Source organism: Limulus polyphemus, unplaced genomic scaffold (genome assembly GCF_000517525.1).
Source record: "Limulus polyphemus unplaced genomic scaffold, Limulus_polyphemus-2.1.2 Scaffold133, whole genome shotgun sequence".
Lineage (NCBI taxonomy): Eukaryota > Metazoa > Arthropoda > Merostomata > Xiphosura > Limulidae > Limulus > Limulus polyphemus.
This window is the reverse complement of record NW_013665743.1, coordinates 82,037-103,925: the sequence shown is the minus strand read 5'-3', so window position 1 is coordinate 103,925 and position 21,889 is coordinate 82,037. Positions and strand designations below refer to the sequence as shown.

General features: G+C 32.3%; 1 protein-coding gene across 1 annotated transcript in view; it reads left to right on the top strand.

Moving 5' to 3' along the window:
• LOC106473688 (regulating synaptic membrane exocytosis protein 2-like) overlaps positions 1-21,889 on the top strand; it is a 59,481-nt gene that overhangs the window by 2,495 nt on the left and 35,097 nt on the right. The window contains exons 3-6 of the mRNA XM_022403147.1: positions 832-1,003; positions 3,696-3,800; positions 4,507-6,025; positions 10,439-10,510. Coding sequence (XP_022258855.1) covers positions 832-1,003; positions 3,696-3,800; positions 4,507-6,025; positions 10,439-10,510 — 1,868 coding nt within the window. The remainder of the gene's footprint in view (positions 1-831; positions 1,004-3,695; positions 3,801-4,506; positions 6,026-10,438; positions 10,511-21,889) is intronic.

The following is a 21,889-nucleotide window of genomic DNA, read 5'->3' as shown; positions in this document are numbered from 1 at the left end:
GTTTTGTTTTGATATATATAAGATGTTCGGATTTTTTCATCTAAATAAAAAGCGACATTAATTTCTTGACAACCTAATACTTCTGTTTTGTTTTGTAAGGAAAACTTTATAGACTTTATTAATCCACATCTGTGTCCTAACAAACAGTAATTTACTAATATCAAATTAAGTGTCAAACAATAAGCATTTCTTAATGTGATTTATTTATATATATCTAGTATGTCGTCATGACAGATTATTCAGGAACTCAATTAATACTAAATTAGATCTAGTTAGGGTACAAAACAGCTTCACAAAATACGTTATATCATTTACAACAACGTTTTAGGTGTGTTGCAATAATGTTTTGTTTTTTTTTACTTTTAAACTTGAACTGTTCCACTATATTTTATAGTAATAAGTGAGACCTTGAAAAAACGTTACCATGAATGTTAGCCATGTTAATTTTTTTTAAGTCACGAGGAGTTTGATATTTATTTTTATGTTGTATTCTACACTCCCGTTAACGTTGCAAACATCAACTAACGCTTCGTTATCACCAGTTTCTTTCTATTGTGTATCTCTCCAACTTTGCAAACATCAACTAACGCTTCGTTATCACCAGTTTCTTTCTATTGTGTATCTCTCCAACTTTGCAAACATCAACTAACGCTTCGTTATCACCAGTTTCTTTCTATTGTGTATCTCTCCAATTTTAATAGCGTATTTATCAAATAATGTTCTGATGCGATTTATTTATTTTATTCAAGAAATGAAACTTAAATTTCTATTAGTTCCGAGTCCATGAAAACAACAACAACACAATTTAATATGTATTTTTTGTTTTATAAGTCTGGCTAGACCAGCTGAACCTGTGAAGCAGACGGCTCCTACTAGAGAGAGTTGTCGAATATGTCTGAAGAATATTTCTGATGGCGAACAAAACAGGGAGTGTGACGAGTGTGGTCAGAACGTGTGTGAAGATTGTGCTTCCTACTCCGGAGACCCTACCGACAGCCTACAGGTTTATATATTGTAGTTTTAAAAGCTACGTAAAATTTGCGGTGCTTTAATAAAATCATATAAAAACAAGATGTACATATTTATTTCTTTTGTCTGATCTTATTGAGCAGTGCGTACGATTTTATTTTTCTTTTGGCTGTTTTTACTAAGCAGTACATATAATTTTGTTTGTTTTTACTGAGCAGTATTTATGGTATTTGTTGTTGTTCTTTTAAATGAGCAGTATGTATGATCTTGTTTTTTTTTGCCTGTGATTTCTAAGCAGCATTTATGACGTTTTTGCTGTTTTTACTGAGACGTATGTACGATTTTATGTTTATTTTGTCTGCGTTTATTAAGCAGTATTTATGATGTTTTTGCTGTTTTTTACTGAGGCGTATGTATGATTTTGTTATTCTTTTGTCTGTGATTTTTAAGCAGTATTTATGACGTTTTTATGCTGTTTATACTGAGATGTATGTATGATTTAATTTTTATTTTGTCTGTGTTTACTGAGCAGTATTTATTATGTTTCTTTTGTTGTTTTTACTGAGCAATATGTATGATCTTGTTTATCTTTTGTCTGTTTTACTGAACAGTAGTCGTGTTTCTTTTTTTTTGATAGATTGTTTAGGCAGAATATTCATGATGAAATCTGGTTGAACGGACGCCAACTGCCTATTGTAGAAATACAAGTATAGAAGACGACGTTTCGAAAGTCTTCTGTTTTTCGTCTTCTTGTGTTCCTACAACAGGCAGTTGCCGTTCATTCAACCAGGTTTCATTAAGTAGTTATGCTGCTTGTTACTGAGCAGTACTTATGATTTTGTTTTTCATTTGGCTGTCTTTATTGAGTAGTATGTATGATTTTGATTTTATTTTGTCGGTTTTTATTGTAGCAGTATTTGTGATGTAGTTGTTTTTTTTGCTGTTTTTACTGACAAGTATGTATGATTTTGTTTTTCTTTTGTTTATTTTTACTGAGCAGTATTTATTATACTTTTTCCTGTTTTACTGACAAGTATATATGATTTTATATTTCTTTTGTTTATTTTTACTGAACGGTATTTACGTTGTTGTTTTTGCCGTTTTTACTGAACAGTATATATGATTATTTTATATTTTGGCTATCATTATTTACTATTATGTACGATTTTGTTTTTCTTTTGTCTATTCTTACTGAGTAGTATGTATGATTTTGATTTTATTTTGTCTGTTTTTATTGAGCAGTATTTGTGATGTAGTTCTTTTTCTTTTTTTTTGCTGTTCTTACTGAGCAGTATGTAAAATTTGCTTTTGTTTTTTTACTTTCATGGATTCTCAAAGTTTTGCTAAAATGTTTAAAATGCTTGCATAAAATTCTAGGTAAGCAGATAGCCACTGAACACAGTTATGCCTATCCTTTCCGTGGGCTGATTTACCGACAAGACTTCTCAGTGATAAATAAAGCACTTATAATAACCCTGTTGACACTACAATGCGAAGTACGTTCTATAGGGCAGAATTTGCTTAAAAATATTAAAGCGTTGCAGATTGCTTGACAGAAATGTCAATCATAATTTCTGTTGTTCCTGCTATTTAAATAATCCTATTTTTGAAGGCTTAGCCAAGCTGTGCTAATTTATTAATAAACGTTATTCAACTGTGACCGGAACAAAACATGTAAAACTACTAATTTTACCTTAAAATGATAAAAATAACGCTTCGAAATTTTACCTAACTTTTAATAGGCTAAAAGAAGGTCATATTAACCATAATTTTCTATAGTACATGAAAGTACTATACTCAAATAATACACACATAATATATTTTATGACCATTCTTGTGCATAGATAAGTAAATAAGTAAAAAACATTCAACGTCTTAAAATGCACAATAATTTATTGTATAAAGTAAAAAGTAAAATATACAATTAAAAGCGCTACATGTTTTGGTGGGAAAATTCCACTATCTTCAAGAGACCAATAAATTATTGTGCATTTCTGAATGCTGAAGTTTTTCCTTACTTTATGATAAATCATTTTTTGATACATTTTTGACTTCATAATCTTAATAACTGCTTGCATAGCTTTCTGCGTTATCTTTACCATATTAACACAAAGGTAACGCCGGTGACTTCGTATTTCTTTAATTCAGTTACATTGTAAGTTTGGTATCTTTCAAAAATATATTCTAATTCCTTTATGCAATTTCTTCATTAAAAAAAAGCCAAACATTACAAGTGTATTTACAACGCTTTGTAAATTATTTAACGATTTAAAATTTCGTGTTCAAGTTGTAACATTAAGCCATAAAATGATTATGATTACAAATTACATGAGAATTCAGGTTATTTAATTGTTAGCTTTGCAGTCCTGCAAAATATTTTCGAGAAATCAAATAATTCCTTATAAATTTGACTGGTAAAAGAAACACTGACACAAAAATATGAGTAAAACTATAAGATGTGTTACAAAATGTTTAACAATACAGAAAAGAATTAAAAACAAAATGAGAGCTACTGATTAAATGTGTTTTGAAGATTTGTATGTATAAATATTATTTAGCTAGAAGAAAAATATGAACATTATTATAAAAGAAAGTTTGTAGAAGTGCTTATTTCTGGAACGAAATGGAGTGACTCATCAGTTTTTAAATTTCCTTAAGATATTACCAAAACCCTATATTTGTCCTTTTTTTATTTTGTATTTTATAAAAACATATTTTCACTTCAGGAATGGAAATGTAGTTTTTGTAGAAGACGACAGGGTCAAGATCGTCTTGGTATCGAACTTCCGCCAGGATCGGGAATGAATCGAGTGCCGTCAGTTCGTCGAATGGTAAGTAAATTTCAATTATTTTATTTCTTTGGAATATACATGATAATTTGCTATTTTTATCCTTCTTCAGCGGTAAGTCTGAGGGCTCATGCCCCTTAAAAACCAGATTTTAATGCTCGTGATCGGCACAACACAGATAGCCCATTGTGTAGTTTTGTGCTGAACAGCAAACAAACAAACCTTCTTCAAAAATTAGCCTGTATAATTGGGTTTCTCTTTAGAACTCGGGACAAAAAGAATTGCGTTGAAAATCTGTTACTGTTGGATGAAAAAATACAATTAATGGGCATCTAAAATAACTTAAATATAGTAGTATTTTGTGTATCGAATGTGATATTCGTTGAGTGTGTGAAAATATAAAATATCAAAATAAACTTTAACCATTTATCACTTTTACCTAAGCTGATTTAACGTGTGGTTTTATGGAACCATCAGACTTCAACCTAAAGCTTTTGTTCAACAATGCATGCGACTAGTTATATCTGGAGCAACGTCATACGACTAATAGGGTAGCTTTAAAGTGACTTAAAATTTGTTAGAGGACACTAAAATATCAAATTTCAGTTTCTTCTTATAACACCACATGGTATTTTCGTAATTTATTTTTAAAGAGTAAAGTTATTCTATCAACTTGGTGTCAATATCAATATATGTTTATAATAATTATCAACTGATGTATTAGTTTTTCTCACAAACGCTGTTACAGGAACAAAGGGCACGAGAAGCAGGTAAGGAAGGATATTTTTCATCTCTTGACCCTGGAAGTGACTTTGACATTTTGAAGACTTCAGAAGAGGCGACTGATTTCAAAGCTTTTAATTCCATAGACGAAAGTGTACCGTCATTCAACATTGTCGCCACAAATATTAAAGGTTTAACTAAAGATCAAGACCGCGAAATTAGGAATAAAAGGAGATCAAAGACCCTCGCAACAAAAGCCAATCATAGGAGGCAAGTTTCCTTAAAGAGAAAAGACAGTAGACCTACCGTAGAAAAAAAGAAATCAACTGATGTTTCAAAGAGAATAAAAGAAAAAAGAAGAAGAAGCATTCTTACTTCTACAGGAGAATATTTGTCAAGGTCTTCATCTCCAGAAAAGCATGCCAGAGAGAGGCATTTTTCATTCGAAAATTTAAGTGATCGATGCTCCTCTTCTGAATCTACAAAAGGAATGATAACATCAAAAATGCTAGCTCTTAAAGCAGTTTATCGTAAAGATGACTCGCATCTTGGGTCATATTTGTCCCACGCTGACTTTGTACAACTAAACAAACATTCTTCTGCATCTGGAAGTTCTTTGGAGGAAAGTTCTCACAAAGAAGAAAAGGAACGTAAACGAAGAAGTAGAACTAAACGTCGATCAAAAATCCAGCGACAAAATTATTATGTCAGAGAACCAGATTCAGATCCAATTTCTTATCGAGATGAGAATTTTCCAAAAGCAAATACAAAAACTTCTTTTGAGTCAAGTAGTGCCATCGACAGTCTTGAAAAAGACCTGAACTATGAATCTCAACGCCGCCATAGCATGAGAGTACCTACAGTTCTAGAAAAGCCTCTCCGACAAATTGCATCAGAAACCGCTTTGGACAAAAGAAGAGTCAGTTCTGAGAGCTCTGATACAAGTGATATCAGTGAAGATATATCTACACACAGCGATCGAAGTGGCTTTGATGGAAGTCATGAGGGTTACCAGAAAGGTGAAAAAGTTGCCGTGCAGAATCCTATGATTCAACGAGATGATTCTAAGAACATACCGGCACATTTGCAATTTGTAGAAGGTGGATATTTTAGCCCCACTGGAACAGCAGACAGCTCACTTTCTCTTGATGAACATTCCCATCTTTCTTCAGACAAGTCTTTTTCCCTGGATGACAGAGATATTTTCAGGACGTCAACACCACACATAAGACGAAGCATCCCATCAGTCCTTGTTGATTCGGTTGTAGACCATCAAAGATCAGCCAGTGTATCGCTTCTGACCTCTGGTCATTATATAATGGACAATCCTTTTCCGAGAAGAAACAGCACAGGAAGAATGCTTCCCATGCTTCCCGTAACAGACAACCAGCTTGGTTTATATCCTGCATCACAAAGTAGAAGCTGGAGTACTCACTCTCTCGACTTACCAAGGGAAGAATCCGGATGGGCTGAGCGAAGAGCGTCAGCTCCAGAAGGAGAAAACATCAAAATTGTGGTTGATGATGTAGATTCTCATCCAAATGGTAAGATTATGCTTAAAATTACTTTTATATAATTCTGTCATATTGCTTATAGCATTTATGTTTGTAAAACATGATATTTTCTAATAACATTTGTCTCATTGTTTATTGTCTTAACCTCATTACGTTAATATACAAATACACATGTTCATAAAAACAACTACAATATATGGTGTAAATATTATCAAGAAACCAGAAAGAAAAGATATCAGATATAGAATGTTATAAAGATATATATAGAATAGATATATCAACATGGCAGCAACTTTTCTCATGACGACAAGTTATCTCATTAAAAGTTATAATTATATTTTTTGTCTAGACTTTTTATGATAAAAAAAAACTAGAAACCTTTCGGATGTAATTTAAACTTGGAAGAAAAAGGTATTTTTTTTCTCTATACAAACATGTGCTCATGATCTACCATCATATGTAACTTATTTTTTTCTAGATTGGGTTGCAACTTTAATCGATATCACTACTTAATACTAAAATTTGATTTATATTTCAATATCGTTAAGGGCAAAATAAAAAAATAGAGCTGAAAGCTTGTGAAATGAAAATTTAAAAAAATTAAGAAAGCTTACAAAGTTACTTATGAAACACTTTTATCGCGCATCGTGGATCTTAACTAATTATTTTCTGTTTATACATTTTCTATACATTAAAAAAGATTTAATGTACTGAATCTAAGAAAGCAACACTATGTGTCATTTTGTATGTACCCGAAGGAAACTGAACTTGGTAATTGCCAACGATAGTTAACTTCGAAAGGACAACATCTAGCAAATTATTTTGTAGTGATGTTTCAGAAGAAGGTATAATTTATTTATGATAAAAAAATGCTTCTTTTAGTCACTTTAAGGGAAGATCTGTCAGAGAAAAACTGAACTTAAAAGTGAGTGTTATTACTACATTATCATTTCTAAATACGAAGGTTATTAATTTTCGGACAAATTAGAAAACGTATGTTTGTTATGCTACTAGCTAACTTATGCCTTATTTATTATTATATGTGGTTGTTTTTTCGGATATTTGCACAATTTTTAGCTTGTTTGTTGTTGTTCTTTGTTTCTGATACTCGAGCAAAACAAATACAACTAAGGTTACCAGAGTTACCCGCCTGTAGCACAGAATTTATAGATTAGAGGGAAGGCTGCTAGTCAACAGCAACCACCGCCAACATTTGGCTACTCTAATCGAATAACGTGATGTAACCGTTAGTCATATAACTACAGAAACTGCCCTTCGCATTTTGAAACCAAGATCACGCTACTGGATATAGTTATTGAGGACGATTATCCACTGATATCGAACTACACAAGAGGCTGAGTATTTAGTGTCAGATCAGACTTCTGATACTGGATGTGAGATTGCGGAAGAGGTTGAATATAGTACACAGGGTCTTTAATGATGGGTACTTGAGCAATAGCTATGTTGAGTACTCAGTTAAAAGTCTATAGGCGTAATTGAGCTGGCAATGTTAAGGTTTGAAAATGGATATAAAATTCCAGCGGTATAAAATTAAAAGATGAATATTTCTAGAGGATGGAAAAATTAGTTAGTGAAGAATGCTAACTGTTGAATACTAGGTCATGAATGTGTGTAAGCCTTGCATAAAAATTGACTTTCTGAATACTTGATACAAAATCCTAAGTGGGTTGAAGAAAATTGGGAATAAAAATGTGAATAATTATGGGTATACTATTTCAGATCATGTTAGATATTTGTAGTTAAATACAAATATGCAGTCGTAGCAGACTTTAGGATAAAATGTCACGAGGGGAATGTGTGGTGAATATTACAATCGTCAAAAATTGTGAAGTATGCTTAATATGATGTCTAATATTTTGGATGTTATTCATTTTTTGTTACAAAATCATGGAAGATGGTTATCTTTGGACACTGCAAGGCTGGCTAGATGGCTTTGTCAATGATGATTATTAAATATAAATCAATCCATAGTACTTGTTGTTGGATACGAGATTGTTAACTACCAACTTAGATCGAAATTAAAAAATTAATCCTGAAATGATTATTTTTAATTAAGTATACGTTCTTACTTATAGGTATTAGAATGTAATCTTTCATCAGCCTCGTTGTTACGGCTCAGCATAGCCAGATGGTTAAGGCACTTGACTAGCAATCTGAGGGTCGTGGGATCGAATTCCCGTCCCACTAAATATGTTCGCCCTTTCAGCCGTGTGGGCGTTTTTAATGTGACTGTCAGTCCTACTATTCGTTGGTAAAAGAGTAGCCCAATAATTTACGGTAGGTAGTGATGACTAGCTGCCTGCCCTCTAATCTTTCACTGCTAAATTAGGGACGGTTAGCGCAGATAGCCCTCATGTAGCTTTGCGCGAATTTCAAACCAAAGCCTTGCTGTTATCTATATCTTCGGTTGTTGATGAATATTTATTATTGGATATTAGTCGTGAATAGTTCTAGTTTGAAAGAAGCCTTTCTTCGTGTTACTCACTATTTGAGCTCTATCACATCCCTGGACTAAATATTTAATTCTATATACCATGGGATCATGAAACGTGTTTGTCTCTCATAAATTTTTAGTAGAATTTGTTTGAGATAATTTTTTAAACAAAAACGGTTTTCCTGTTTTACAGTAGATCAAAATAGCTACAGGTGGAAATATATTTTTCGAAAAATGATATTTTTTTACTCTAGAGATTAAAGAAATAGATACAGTAATGGCCTAAGACTTTTCGTATTTTACGTAAAATGCCGTTTTCCCAAATGGCTTTTATAATTATTCAAAAATTGCACCATTACACAAAACGGTGAGTTGACAGTGATGGTTTGTCATTAGAACAAGTAATCTAAGGCTTTAAATTTATATACTTTACAAACAATCGATTAATAGACCAACAATAACAAAAATCAAATCTTGATTTACCACGTCTATCGCTTTACAGCAAGACCAACTTAAATTTTGAATTCAATTTGCTGACAGATATGACAGATAATCTTTCCATACTATTAAATTATTTTAATCTAATGTATTTTTGTTCAGTTTTATGTAACAGGAACTTTGTGTTCAAGCGTCGTTTAAACATAGATCGAATTCCCCTAACGAAAGATAATGGTATGATACTTTCATAACTTGTGGTTTCATAGATGTTACAGAAATGTGCTTATTTTTATTCACTTAATAATACATAATTTTACGTTCAATGTATAAGCCATTATTCTAACACATTACATACATAAAATATATTTTGTTCTTAATCTGAGTATGAAATCCGTTGATGCTAAAATCACTTGCTTCAGTGAAGAATCGTTTTATAAACAAAACATTGTTTAATGAAATTTGTCAGTAGTTCATTATACAGACTCGATGCTGTTATATACTGTTCATTAAATCCATCTGAGATATTATCTTTTACAAAGACTTTAAATGAATGTTGCTGTGGCTCATTCAACAATATCCGTCCAATGAACATGAATATTAGCAATATTTATAATACTTTCTACTTCCGAAACCCTAATTTGTTGTTCTTGGTGAATGTACCTTATTTGTATATGTCGTTTTCGTGTTCAGTCTCCAGTTGCAAGTGATAAATATGTTAGTAACTATTTTATTTTATTTTTTAATTCAAACCAAACGAGCTTTAGCATAACAAATTTTATAGTTTCGCTTTTAACTTAAACTAATCCTAAACTAACTATTAAAAATAATGCAATATTTCTGTCATGATTGCTATTTTTGTTGTCAAGATAAAAATTTCTCAGTGGGCTATCTCTAGGAATCGAATCACAAATGTTAGCTTTATAAGCCCTTAAATTTTCGCTAAACCATCGGATGCTTATCAGAAAAACATATTTAAATGAATGAAATACGACAATATTTATTGGTATGACATGCACGTGAGAATGCGTTTATAATTATGTATAAAACAACAATCAGTTTCTTCTTCAACTTTGTACTTTCTCTATAATTTATATTTACAGCATTGATCAAACAAGTTGCTTAAGAATCTCCCACGTTCGTATTTTCCATAAAATAAAAAAGCTAGAAACCATGTTACTGATGTCTTACTTTCTGCCTTCTTCAAAATAGAATGGTATGATGGGGATAAACACAATGCATCAATTGTTGCAACATCATAAAATAAATTATATGTACTAAATAATCGTTAAAAGCAAAACAACAATTTAAAATACATTTCTGAAGAGTTTAAAGCTGCTTGTTTAACTGTCGTCTGTTACAAAAATTGCCCTTACTAATTTTCAAAAAGCAACATTATCAAAGAAGCATGTTATATATTTTCTAAACCTATTTTTCACACGCAACAATCAATATAGTTTTTGTGTTCTTGATTTTTTTTTTTTAGTTTAGACTCTAATATACTATAAATAAAACATACAGAGTATTAATTATAAATATTTTTTATGTCCTAGGTGTTCGTGGTAAAAGCTCTCGACAACCGCTTTTGAGGTTGGTGAGACTACATCGTGATCGGAAGGTACCAGGTAATATATTATTATTTTATCGTATTGACAGTTCGTACCACCAAGTCTCGAACCTGAAACTCTTGGAACTTCACTTCGATATACTGGTCACTAGACCACACTCAGGCCTAATTATAAAGTGGGGTAAGGTCTTCAAAAGTGCTAATTTTTCAAATAATATTTCAGTCTCATACACCATTGTAGTCACGGACAAAACCATAGACTTCACAGAGTTAAAAACTGAAATGTTCATTGAAAGTTATCAAATGAACAGACTTAAAACACCGAAATGTTTCCTGAAAGTTACCAAATGAACAAAGTGTTAAAACAATGAAATGTTCACTGAAAGTTATCAAATGAACAGAGGTTAAACAATGAAATGTTCACTGAAAGTTATAAAATGAACAGAGGTTAAACAATGAAATGTTTACTGAAATTTATCAAATGAACAGAGGTTAAACAATGAAATGTTCACTGAAAGTTATAAAATGAACAGAGGTTAAACAATGAAATGTTTACTGAAATTTATCAAATGAACAGACTTAAAACACTAAAATGTTCAATGGAAGTTATCAAATTAAATATCTCAAAGGTTCTTATGGTACTTAACAATCCATACCTGTTAAAATACTTAACTTCACTCAATCTAACTTATTTACAATTGTGAGTAATGTAATCTAGCCATTACTTGCTTATTGTCGTCCATTAAACTTAAAACAAGAACTTATAATGAGCGTAAAAATAGTTTACGTTACAGTTCCATTTACTGATACAATACAGAACTAATATATTGAATTTACAGACAGGTTTCTGACAACAGTAACCTTAACATTCCCTACTTACATACCTTAGTAATACAGATTTATTGCCGGCGCTAAAACACTACGATTACGTATTTATCAGTTCTAGTCTGTAAAGATCTAAAATACATTAAAGTACATCCAAACAAATGTGGTCTTATCAAAGAAAACAACCCACTGTAATGTTTCACACTCAACAAATTCCTACAAGCTGTTTATCTTCTCACATCGAAATATATTTGTATAACTCAACCATGATGTCTTTCATCGAATTGTCTATGGGTAGTAAATTTATTCCACAAGTTTCGACTTTGTATTTATTCGAACTTCAATCCTCAGTCGTAAAAGGGGACTTATAAAGAAAGGATATAACACAATTTTACACATTAATCGCACTTGTGGACATACTGACGATATTATTTACCTAATTATCAAGACTTTCTTGGCACGTCGTTAGTCAGTCAATGAAGTTCGAGCTTTTCAATAAAATAGCCACTTACAATTTTAAAGCTATAAATTTAAATATGCCGTATAAGTTATGCTATTTTTTACTCAACACAACTTGTTAGACACAGTAGAATTGGTTCAAAATTACAAAGTTTTTGGACAGTGTTCGTTGTTTCACTCTCATTTTTCACAAACGAGGTTTCTCATGCCGTATTTTGAAACCAATATTATTTAGTTTTGTGGTAAATTCAACATTGTTCTTGATAGCGCTTATGGTATTAATACTTTCATAACATACTTCAACGGTTTTAAATGATTAATGTTTCTTCATCATAATCTATAACTATTTTTTACTGCTTTTAATTTGTCGTGTCTAGCTTTAAGGAAATGATGAACAACTGTAATATGGAACACTAAAAAAAGAATGAAATCCTCGTGGATGAGAAATCGGATTATGAGATATGAAGATTGAGGTTAGACAAATCATTAAATAATAAACTGTTTAATCGCTAACGTTTCGACCAACAGCCCTTCGTCAAACTGCTGACAGTAAATATTTTGGTCTGACAAAAGACGATTCTTCGAAACATCACCGAATAAATTATTACGTCTTTAGTGATTTGTCTAACCTCAATATTAACCTCTTATAAACTTTAGTATAGATGCTACCGTTAGTTTCATTCCCCTCTAGTTGTTACAAATTTGTAAACAGCTCAACATTATTTGTTTACTTACATTAGTACCTGTTACAGTGTTAATAACTTAAATTTTTCTATTTATTAATTTTGGATATTTCATTTGCCAAGTCTCCTTATTGCTCTGATCATTTTTATACCTGAAATGGTTTAATTCTGCTTATTACTTCAGGCTAACCACTCTATAAATGGATCCTGTGTACTTGGAAAAGGTGTGGCCGCAGGCCAGATTAGTCGATCATCATCTCTGTTCAGAGCATGTTCTGGAACTTTTTATAGTTCATAATTTTCGAACATTTTTACATATATGTCTTATATTTTACAATTTATTCAGCCAGTTTTGTTATTTATTAAGTTTCTTATTCATATATTCTTAAACGTTCTGTTTCTTTTATTCTTTTTTTGCTGCACTACTGTACAATCCTACTGGTCTCGATAGCTAAAACATAACATGTCGTTGTCGCTATACTGTTGATAATGGTATTTCTAACTTACAAATAAAGCTCAAGTCACTTACTTATTACATTTTTATGGCATACATTTCTATGACACAACTTTCAACTGGCTGACTAAAACACTATTTTATAGCTGGCCGGCCACATCATAAATAAAATATTTTGATAGCATTTCTTGTTAGAAGAAATAACCAATACTGTATTAATTCAAAATGGGATAAGGATTAAGATGTAGATGGATGTAATTATCACTTTTGAGCGTTAACGTCATTTTCTTGTGTATAAAGGTCACCGAGGTCAAACAAAAAAAATTGTGGACTTTTTCGGAATTGTCATCTGTTTGTGCATAACTTTCAATGTACTCGGAAGATCAGCAACTTGCATGAAAGATTGATAAACATCTTAATTAACATGCAAAGAAAATAAGAACAGAAAATGTTTTTTTCTCAAAATCGTATTCTCAACATCGTGTACATATATCTAATCATTTCCATAATATTTGTTCATATTGTTTGGCCTTCTGGCAAGTATGCCTGAAAAAAAAAGGCTCATATAAATGTGCTGAAAAGATGAAGTAATGGATTAGGTGAGACTAAAGTCCTGAATACAAATATTGTTTCACAATCATCTAACCAAATGTGCTATTTATATAAAATTTCATATAACATAATGTAGCATCACCTTTGGTCTATGTACGCGTATGTTCTTCTCAATAAACCTGCAACTTGGACAGTCTAATATTCATATATCATACCACTGGAACTTCCTCAGTATATACTGGTAACAAGGGCTACAACATATATTGTCTTCCAGCCTGCAACTTGGATAGTCTGATATTCATATATCATACCAATGGAACTTCCTCAGTGTATACTGGTAACAAGGGCTACAACATGTATTGTCTTCTAGCCTGTAACTTGTATAGTATGATATTTATATATCATACAACTGGAACTTCCTCGGTATATACTGGTAACAAGAGCTAGAACTTATGTTATCCACTAGCCTGCAGAGTTACGCTAGCAAGTAAAAACTATGATATTTTATTCTACACACATTTCATATTATTACCTTATCCAGAATTGGCTTCACTGTTTAAATATCTTTGAAAAACAAACGTACCTTCATGTCCCCTCATAATAAAATTCCTAACTCAACTTGAATTCCAACTGCCAGAATCCTTTTAGTTTTTTAGTTTTCCTTTTAGCTCTCACTAAATCAACAATTTTGTTATCTGAAAAAATGTGGACTAATAGAATCATTTGGTTCTAGTTGCTGTAAATTGTTTTAATCCTTCAAGGCAGCACAGTTATCCCATTGTCCCTTTTAACAACTAACAAACAAACAATACCGGTTCTAATTTTGATACATAACATGTTTTTTGTAAAGTAGTAACAAAATAGTATCATTTAATCTCTTTAACATCTAACACCTATTTTTATTTTTTATTGAGAGTTTTAGAAACATTTATGCTAAAACACGTACTCTCCCAACTTATTTATGTCATGATATATTACACATTGCAACATCGATACATTGTATACATATACAATTTAGTGTAAACAATGTTGATGTATTTAAGTTCATGCACGAAAGGATCGTAATCAATTTAAGTGATCGGTAAATGACTTATATGGTTTAATATGTGTGATATTATCTTATTAAACTGATGAGCAAATTAAATTTCCTTAGTTAAAGTTGACTATGGTAATGCCACAGGTAGTAACATTTCTTAAAACTTTCTGAAGTATTTCCTATTCTCTGCTTAAAATTCTCAACTTGTGCAATGTTACATGCTTAAAATTATCAACAATTAGAAAGATACTCTGCTTCTTGTTTGTTTGTTTGTTTGAAATCAAGCACGGAGCTGCACAACGAGCTGTTATTGCTCTGCCAACCACGGGTATCGAAACCCTGTTTGTAGCGTTGTAAGTCTGCAGACATACTACTGTGCCACTTAGGGGCGAGTTTTGAGGAACTGGACTGAGTGGAGTGTCTTGGACTTTCTATTATAATTTGACAAAGCGACACAGAAATCCCCGGGGGGTCAGTGGTAAGTTTAAGGGCTTACTATGCGCTAAAGCAACGTGACACAAGAAAAAAGTCGTTATGAGTAAGTTGGCAATTTGATGGGTTTAATTAACATAATATCATACTCTGCTTCTAGTGATTCGTTAAGCAAATTTACCTTTTTAATATATAACTTGTGCAATATCTCCTGTCTCAATTAATCAACGGAGAGAGATATATATTCTTTTTTTCAGTTGATCTGTTAGGGAAGATTACTGTTTAATACTTATGCAGAGTCTGTTAATAAGACGTAAGTTTTTTGTTGGACCGAGCACAGCCCATTGATTGGCGTGCTTGACTATGGATCCGAGGTCCTCTGGTTCACGCACCTCGCAGTTTGGGTCTATGGGTCCATTATAACAGTAACGATAAAATCCCATTATTCGATTAAAATACCCCAAGAGTTAGCAGTGAGTGGTGTTGATTGGCAGTGATTGGCGTGCTTGACTATGGATCCGAGGTCCTCTGGTTCACGCACTCCTCACTTTGGGTCTATGGGTGCATTTTAACAGTAACGATAAAATCCCATTATTCGATTAAAATACCCCAAGAGTTAGCAGTGAGTGGTGTTGACTAGATGCCTTAGTCTATCACTATCGCTTCAAAATTCCGGACATCTAGACTAGACAGCTCTCAAGTGGCTTTGCATGAAATGCATGAACTATGATATATGCATTGCTTAAACTGATCAATATTTGTACGATTCCCGTGCAAGATGTTAAATGCTTCATGTAACTTAAGTTGAAGTTATTTCAACTTCAAAAAAACTAAAATCACATTCATTTAATTCTACATGACCTTTATGGTCTGGAAAATAACTTTAAAGGTCAAAAGTGAGAATGACATCTGACCACATCTTATGTCTCCTTCAATGTAGAGCAGTTTTAACATGAAATGTCATCAAGTAATTTTCTATCACACTTTAGTCAGGGTGGCCGGCCCAATCCTATTCTATAAGTAACGGATTAACAAACTAATCAACTCACTGAATGACTCACTGACTAACGTTCTAATCACTGAATAACGAAGTAATTCAATGACTGACTAAAGAACTGATTAACTCGCTCACTGAATAAATAAACTAAGTGGTTACGAATCTTCTTGTTTTTCAATATTCCTATTTTATTTCCCCCAAGGCTTCAGAAAATTCGAAGCATAACACGCTCCTCACTACACATCCTATTCCAAAACTCAAAAGCATCCGGACATTTTGCATCATTACAACGTCACACCAAAAAGATCCCTCTAGTGAACAATAAAAAAATCCCTAAGTTAAAATAATGAAAAACAGCTTACAACAATACATTGTTACAGTTTGTATATGCTGATGTTTAATATAAGTGTATATATGTGTGTGTGCATGTAGAATATGTTTTATAGTCATAAAGATTATTTTCTATTAATACATGGATTAGAACAGGAATTTAGAGCAATCTAAATAACTGAAACTGGCCAAATTTGTGAGATATCTTTTTAGATTAAGGCAAAAATAGCGACAAAAACGATAGAGCTCAATTTGTAATTTTTATTTATTTTGTTGAATTTAGTGCAAAGCTAGGCGGAGCTTTCTTCGCTAGTAGTCCCTAATTTTGAAAAGATAGACCAAATGAAATACAGCTAATCAACACCACCCACTGCTAAGTTTTTGGCTACTTTTTATCGACGAACAGTGCGAGTGACACTCACATTTTAAAGTCCATATTTCTAAAAAGACGACCATGTTCTGCGACGGGTTTCAATCCCGCAACGTAGCTCGCATATTGCTAGTCGAGCGCCCTAACAACCAGGCCATGCCAGACACCATCTTGTGAATCAATGCTTTCTAAGTATAAAATGCTCTTAACTTCTTATACATTATTTTATGTTTTTACATATACTCAGTTAATTCGCCATATAACATTTAATACTCTGGTTTGTTTGGTTTTCTGAGTTCTACTCTGTGTAGTTAGCGTGCTTTGATTAAAAGCTGTTGGTAATTACACCTGGACGTTAGCCATGTTCATATTACCTAACTAATGTCCCAAGTTTGAAAATATACAAAATATTCATGAAATAAGTTTTAATAAAATCTAGAAATTTTATACTGGTATATTACAACTCTCTAACGTCTTTGAACTTGAAAAACATAATGTTAAAATGGAAATGACGCTAAATCTTTCAACGCGAAACATGAAACCATTTTTAAAACCCTATGAAACATTAATAAAAAAATCTAAGAAATGTTAGCTATAGAAAAACATCTCGGCGTCCGCTATATTCGTTCTAAGATACGTAGCCAGTACTTAAGGGGCTAATGTATATTTTTCAAACATGATATGTGAGTTAGCTCCAGATAAAGCTTTCACTACTTTTATTTATCTATTTCTGTTGTTCCTTTTAGCCATTTAAAGATTTTTTAGCCTAATTTTTAGGGCTAATTTTCAAATGACATAATCTAAGCAAGAGCTAATTTTCAAATGATATAATCTGAGCAAGTGTTAATTTTAAAATAACATAATCTAAGCAAAGGAAAATTTTCAAATGACATAATCTAAGCAAGAGCTAATTTTCAAATGACATAATCTAAGCAAAGGATAATTTTCAAATGACATAATCTAAGTAAGGGCTAATTTTCAAATGATATAATCTAAGCAAAGGATAATTTTCAAATGACATAATCTAAGCAAGAGCTAATTTTCAAATGACATAGTCTAAGCAAGGGCTAATTTTCAAATGACATAATCTAAGTAAGGGCTAATTTTCAAATGATATAATCTGAGCAAGGGCTAATTTTCAAATGGCATAATCTAAGCAAGGGCTAATTTTCAAATGGCATATTAGAGAGAAAGCAGCTCGTCAACAGCATTCACCATCAACTATTAGGTTACTTTAATCGATTAGTGGGATTTTACTTGTAACGCGCTAATGACTCCAAGATGTGGAGCAAGATTTTGTATTCGGCAACGGGACGCGAACCTAGAACCCTTGGTACATAACCTGTGCACGATAACAAATAGTCTACGGTCGACCCTCTTTATTAAGAATTGTATGTTTTAACGCACAGTAAGAGCATTCTCGTTTAATAAAACGCTGTTTCAAAAAAAATCCCTGTTTTCTAACGTTTCTCATTATACCTCTCGAGTTAAAGTGGTAATTTTACTAATGCGTAATTAAGTATCGATCCAATGTAGTTGATAATTTATTATAGGATTTTCTAGCACTTAGATCTAATTAATGTTGTTAATCGCGTCTTATAGAGAAGTATGCGAAAACAAAAGCCACGTAACGTAAATCATCTATTCTACATAATCCTTATAACAGAGATGTTGTATCCATTATATGATGTTCAGCATTTGGGCAGAGATGTATTTACTAATTCATAAAATTATCAACTCAAAGAGAAAAAAAAATCATCGATGGTTCAGCGGTCAGTTTTTGGACTTAGAATCCTGAAGGGCGAGGTTTAATTCCCCGCAATGGACAGTGTGAAAATAGCCCATCGTGTAACTTGTAGCTTTCTTTTAAAAAACTCAACAAAACAAACAACCCACAAAAAATCATTTTGTTAGACAAATAATGAAAATTTACTATTTTATTATAAAAGTCTTCCGTGTAAGCATATATCTATTACACTAAATTCCAAAGTATTGCTTTTATTAAAAGTGTGTGATACCTTTTTTTTTTTCTTACTAACACTAACGTCAGAGAGAAACATAATGCAGACGTAATAACATAATATAATATTTAGGGACACCATTGGACCTATTGGTCCATCTCGGCTGTTCCATCCTCAAAACTAAATTAAAATGATTAAAAAAATAAATAAAAAAAATCTAAACCCAGCCCTTTTCATTCATATACTTATCAAACTTTTTCTTAAATTCATTTAAATTTACTGTCTCTGCAACATCTGAAGGCAACCCATTCCAAAGGCCAACTACCCTGTTAGAAAAATAAAACTCTCTTAGCTCCTACCTTGACAAGATTTATATTTGTATCTCCTAGTCCTACTATTCTCATTGTTAAATATAAAAAAGATGATACATCAACACTGTCAATTCCATTTACAATCTTAAACACCTAAATCAGATCCCCCTAACTCTTCTTTTTTTCAATTTGAGAGATTTGAGAGATTTCAGCCTCTCGTCATATGAAACCACTCCATTCCAGGCACCATTATAGTAACCCTTCTCTGAATTATTTCCAACAATTCAATGTCCTTCCTAAGGTAAGGAGCCCAAGAGTGAACACAGTATTCCAAATGTGGCCTAACCAGGGACCTGTACAATGAAAGTATATCCTCTTTAGACTATTACACCAAGATCCCTTTCCTTCATAGCACTATTAAGGCTCTTCCCATCCAAATTATACTTATAATTCAAATTATGATAACCAACATGCATTATATTGCATTTATTATAATTAAAATTCATCTGCCATTTATTTGCCCAACTCACCAAATGATCTAAATCCTTTTGTTAATCAGGAGTGTCCTCTTCACAGCTAGTAACGCCCAAGACCTTAATATAAGCTGCATATTTAAGCAATTTATTTATTTGTCTCTTCATTTATGTCATTGGTGTAAATCAAAATGAGCAAAGGTCCTAAGACTGAGGTCCTGAGGTACCCCACTTGTGACATTAACTCCATTTGTAACAACCCTCTGCTTTCTTCCATCCAGTCACTCTTCTATCCAATTTGCTAACTTATCCTCCACACCTATAGAGGTAATTTATTTTACAAGCCTTTTATGTGGCATCTTGTCAAATGATTTCTGAAGAACCAGATACACCAAATCTACACTCTTACCCACATCTAAATAATCAGTAACCTTTTCAAAGAATGTTAAAATATTTGTAAGGAAAGATTTTCCCTTAGTAAAACCATGTTGCCTATCCAATAAAATTCTGAACTTTGTAAAACATCTTTTAACAGACTTTCCAAAACTTTTCCCACAACTGATGTAAGACTAATGGGTCTGTACTTACAGGGACAATTTCTATCACCTCCCTTGAAAAGAGGAGTTACATTAGCTAACTTCCAATCCTCTGGTACCTGCCCACTATACAAAGACTGACAAAAAATAATAGCAAGTGGCTTCAACCTCCTTCAAAACCCTTGGGGAAAAATTATCTGCCCCAAGAGCCTTTTTTAAACTTCCCAATTGTTTATTAACCAGATCTGAATTAATGCAGTAATCTTGTTTGATCTCATTTCCATTTATCGATTGATCAAGATGTGGAATACTGCTTTAATCTTCATTAGTAAAAACCAAAAAAAAATCAAATTTAATAACCCAGCCATCTTATAATCATCAGATACTAGTCTCCTTTTATCACCCCTCAAGGATCCTATCCCTATCCTAACATTTTGTTCCCCTTAATGTATTTAAAGAAATCTGTACTGTTAATTTTTTACATTTTCAGCCAACTTTTTCACATACATCCTCTTTGATGTCCTAATTTCCTGTTTCACCAACTTTCTTGATCTTTTATAATCTACTAAATCTCCTGTCATACCCCTCAATTTAAATTTCTTAAATTTATTATGCTTTTCTTTAATGTTATTTCTTAAACTCTTTGTGAGCCAACCCGTTTTTTTTACTTGTAGCTACCCCTTTTCTTTCTATTAGGAATATCTTTACATTGAATATTTAGAAATTTATCTTTAAAAAATTTTCACATCTGATCAGTGCCTCCAAATAATTCAACTGCTCAATTCACAAGAGATAACTCTTGTTGCATCACTTCAAAATTTGCTTTTTGAAATTTGTAACCAAAATATCATTATTCCTTATCTACATATGCAGCAAAACATTGAACCTAATAGAACAATGATCACTTGCACCCAGATGTTCCCCAATTTCCACCCTCTGAAACATTTCTGTATTTTAAGTTAACAATAAATATAAAATAGCATTGTTTCTAGCTGGTTTCTTGACTAACTGGTGAAAAAAGCCATCCTGAATAGTTTCTAAAAACCTTTCTCCTTCATTGTTTGATTCTAGAATTTCCCAATCTATATGCCTAAAATTAAAATCACCCATAATTATGACTTCATTATCAGCTAAAATCTTAATCTCAATGTAAGGTTTCTCACTAATTTCATCAGTATCGTTTGGTGGTCTGTAACAAATTCCCACTAAAAGTCTTTTTCCTTTATATCCACTAATAGAAATCCAAATGGATTCGATCTCTTTGCTATTATCTTTGATATCCTCAAATTCAACAGGATGTAACTCACATTTTATATATAAAGCCACTCCTCCTCCCTTCTTTAATACTCTATCCCTAGTAAATACCCTGTAACCCTGTATTTCAAAAAAATTCTGCCATCAAAATCCTCTTTCAGTTATTCCCATTATATCAAAATCCTCCATTCCTACCAGTGCTCTAAAGCCATCTGTTTTATTTCTTATACTTCTAGCATTACAATAGTAACAATTAAGACTACCCTTATAACTACTTCTATGCTTATTTCGTATGATAAACTTTTCTCTGCCTCTTATTCTTTTTGCACTCAGTTTTTCTTGGCCCTAACCACTGTCTAGTCCTAGTTTAAAAATTCCCTTACAGCTGAGTTAATAGCCTCAGCAAACAAGCCAGCTCCTACTCTACTTAAATGTAAACCATCCATTGCAAAAGGCTTCCTTCTCCCACTGAACTGATCCCACAAGTCCAACCAGCCAATCTGCTCATCCTTACATACTAACCTAAGCCTAACATTTAGCCCTAATGACCTACTTATAACTTCATCCCACAGTTAATTCTGGGCAGTATCTGACAAAATTAACTTATGACCGTTTTCTTACTGCCTTTATCAACCTCTTATACTTATTAATTCGCTCCTCTGACCTACCTTTCCCAACACCATTAGCTCCTACATGCACTACAAAAACTGCATCTCTGCTATCCCCCTTTGTTATATCTCTTGCTCTGTCAGTTATATCCTCCA